Source organism: Amphimedon queenslandica, unplaced genomic scaffold (assembly GCF_000090795.2).
Source record: "Amphimedon queenslandica unplaced genomic scaffold, v1.1 AMPQUscaffold_13101, whole genome shotgun sequence".
NCBI classification, from domain to species: Eukaryota; Metazoa; Porifera; class Demospongiae; order Haplosclerida; family Niphatidae; genus Amphimedon; species Amphimedon queenslandica.
Window position 1 is genome coordinate 1 of NW_003546663.1, and position 2,268 is coordinate 2,268.

Here is a 2,268-nt window from a genome sequence, read left to right on the forward strand (position 1 = left end):
AAAAACAGAGACAGAGAGATGGAAAGAGAGAGGGCCAAAAAGATAGGAGAAAGAGAGAGAGGAGAGGGACAGAGAGGTAGACAGAGAGAAAAGAATGACAAGAGTGATTCATAAGCGATCCAATATAAACTGAGACTAGCATAATATTGCATCTTAAATAAACACTCTCAATTTAGCTTTACTCTCGGTACGTACATGTATACATGTACTTGTATGTTTAATTACTCGTGTACTCGCTAGTCACAAATGTACAATAAAAACGTTATCACAATACAACAAATGATCTTACAATACGATAGTGCCTGAATGAGATCCAATGGCCAATAGCTTCTGAACAGAATCATACGCAAGACAAGACGGTTGATATGGAAAACCATGTTGAAAGGTCTAGCAATAATGATCATTATGTGATTTATAAAATACAATAGCAATTATCACCTGATGGACTTGGAAATCCTTAGGCAGGAGTCTGTCTGGTATCTTAGAGGAGTAGTCCTGTTTTGCATCTCCTCCACTGTTGAACAGGTTCTTGAAAAACGCCATCACTGGAGGGAGAGGAGAGAGGGAGGCTGGGAGACAAAGCAGACAAGGCCGGCTCCTTCTCTGCAGACTGTGGGAGGAGGAACTGGGAGGAAAGACAAGGCATGCACTGACACGATAATGAATGAAGGGCAATGGTCAAGGAATCCAAACCAATAATTGAAATGATATTTCTTTAAGTGGGCGTACGTGAGTAACAGGAATGATGGGTTTTTGAGGCAATCGCCATTTTTAATACTCTCCAAAATGAGACAACCACAGGTATCAAGTAACTCTTTCTTCTCAATGTTGTTGAAGGAGGCGATTGTGTTCATGTTTCGTAGGGGACCAGGAGAAGGGAAGTCTAGTCCAGTAGGCTCTGATCCCACATCAAAAGCAGATAATCCAGGGATAGGAAAGGAGTGCTAATGCTGTAATTGTTCCAATAGCTGCCCCGATAGGGACCAGGTCCTCTCTTAGCTGATACTCTTCAAGTTTCCTCTTCCCTAACTCCTGCCAGTACCCCTGGTCAAGGCTACTGCTGAACGGGAGGAACTGCAACACGCTCACAACTGGCAGCCATTGTATCCTTGCAGCCACTCCCTTTTTCCAGCAAGAAAATTGATTACAAATTTTTTAAATACTTGAAAAATACACAAAAATACTTTTGTGTGATTATTAAAACTATGCAATAACAACAACAACAACAACAATAATAATAGTAATAATACGAGGCATTACAATCAGAAAAGGCAATGAATATTGATTTAATACTCTTTATGAGCTCTATCTGATTGAAGAAATTTGTCCAAACTAGCCTTCACTCTTCCAAATTTATCAGGATAATCTTTACAAACTTGAAGAGCATTCCTCCAGGTCACTCCTTTATTGGACTCAATCCATCTCTTGAATACTGACAGTAGCTTATCGGAGGCTGACTTTTCACTATGAGACAAGTCGTCCACTGCAACTTCAAGTGCAGTACCAATAGTTGAATAATGAGCAGCAGAACTATCAAAGAGCCTATGGAGGTCCTTTAATTTAGGCTCCTTGCCCAAAATGTCTATGAATAAACAGAAAAATAAATTTAATACTAATAAATACTTACCTTCGATTGAAACAGGATGATCTTTTATAAATTCTAATTAATAACATAAATTAGAGATTAACAAATAATGTATACTGTCCCTATTGAATGCATACTAGTGCATTAATAAAACACATTACTACTATGCTACTAGTTATATAAACTGGTTAGACCAGTTAGAACACAAAAGTACAAGACTGATATCAGTAAAACAGGAATACATACATGTACGATATTGTTTGATGCGTGTGTGCTTACCTTTTGCAAGTCCCTCCAGTACTCTTCTCTGATTATATTCATTAATGTCCAGTACTGACTGTACTACCAAATCACCAGTACTAGATACTAATAATAATAATAATAATAATAATAATAATAATATTTCTACATCTAAGTGTATGCATTTCAACCTGTTTTATTTCTATAATAATAATAATAATAATAATAATAATAAGGCCACTCCAATTAAATTAATAGTTTCCTGTTGCAGACGCGGGGGTCATGCGGGCGGGCACATTTTTCATTATTAGGTCCAATTTTTCATTATTATAATTATTTTTATTGTATTTTTTTAATTAAAAAACCATTTTACAATTTTATTTTGAAGTTACCTGATAAAAAAAATAACAAAAATGAGAAGGAAAAAGAACAAAAACTGAAGG

General features: G+C 36.2%; 1 protein-coding gene across 2 annotated transcripts in view; it reads right to left on the minus strand.

The window, feature by feature from the left end:
- Nucleotides 1-1,172: 1,172 nt before the first annotated feature.
- The window catches only part of LOC100641056 (kelch domain-containing protein 1-like), a 10,071-nt gene continuing 8,975 nt past the window's right edge, over nt 1,173-2,268 (minus strand). For both annotated transcript variants that reach the window (XM_020001211.1, XM_003389307.3), the window contains 3 exons: nt 1,865-1,951; nt 1,628-1,660; nt 1,173-1,582 (listed from right to left, as the gene is read on the minus strand). In XM_020001211.1, coding sequence (XP_019856770.1) covers nt 1,287-1,582; nt 1,628-1,660; nt 1,865-1,951 — 416 coding nt within the window. In that variant the 3' untranslated portion in view covers nt 1,173-1,286. The remainder of the gene's footprint in view (nt 1,583-1,627; nt 1,661-1,864; nt 1,952-2,268) is intronic.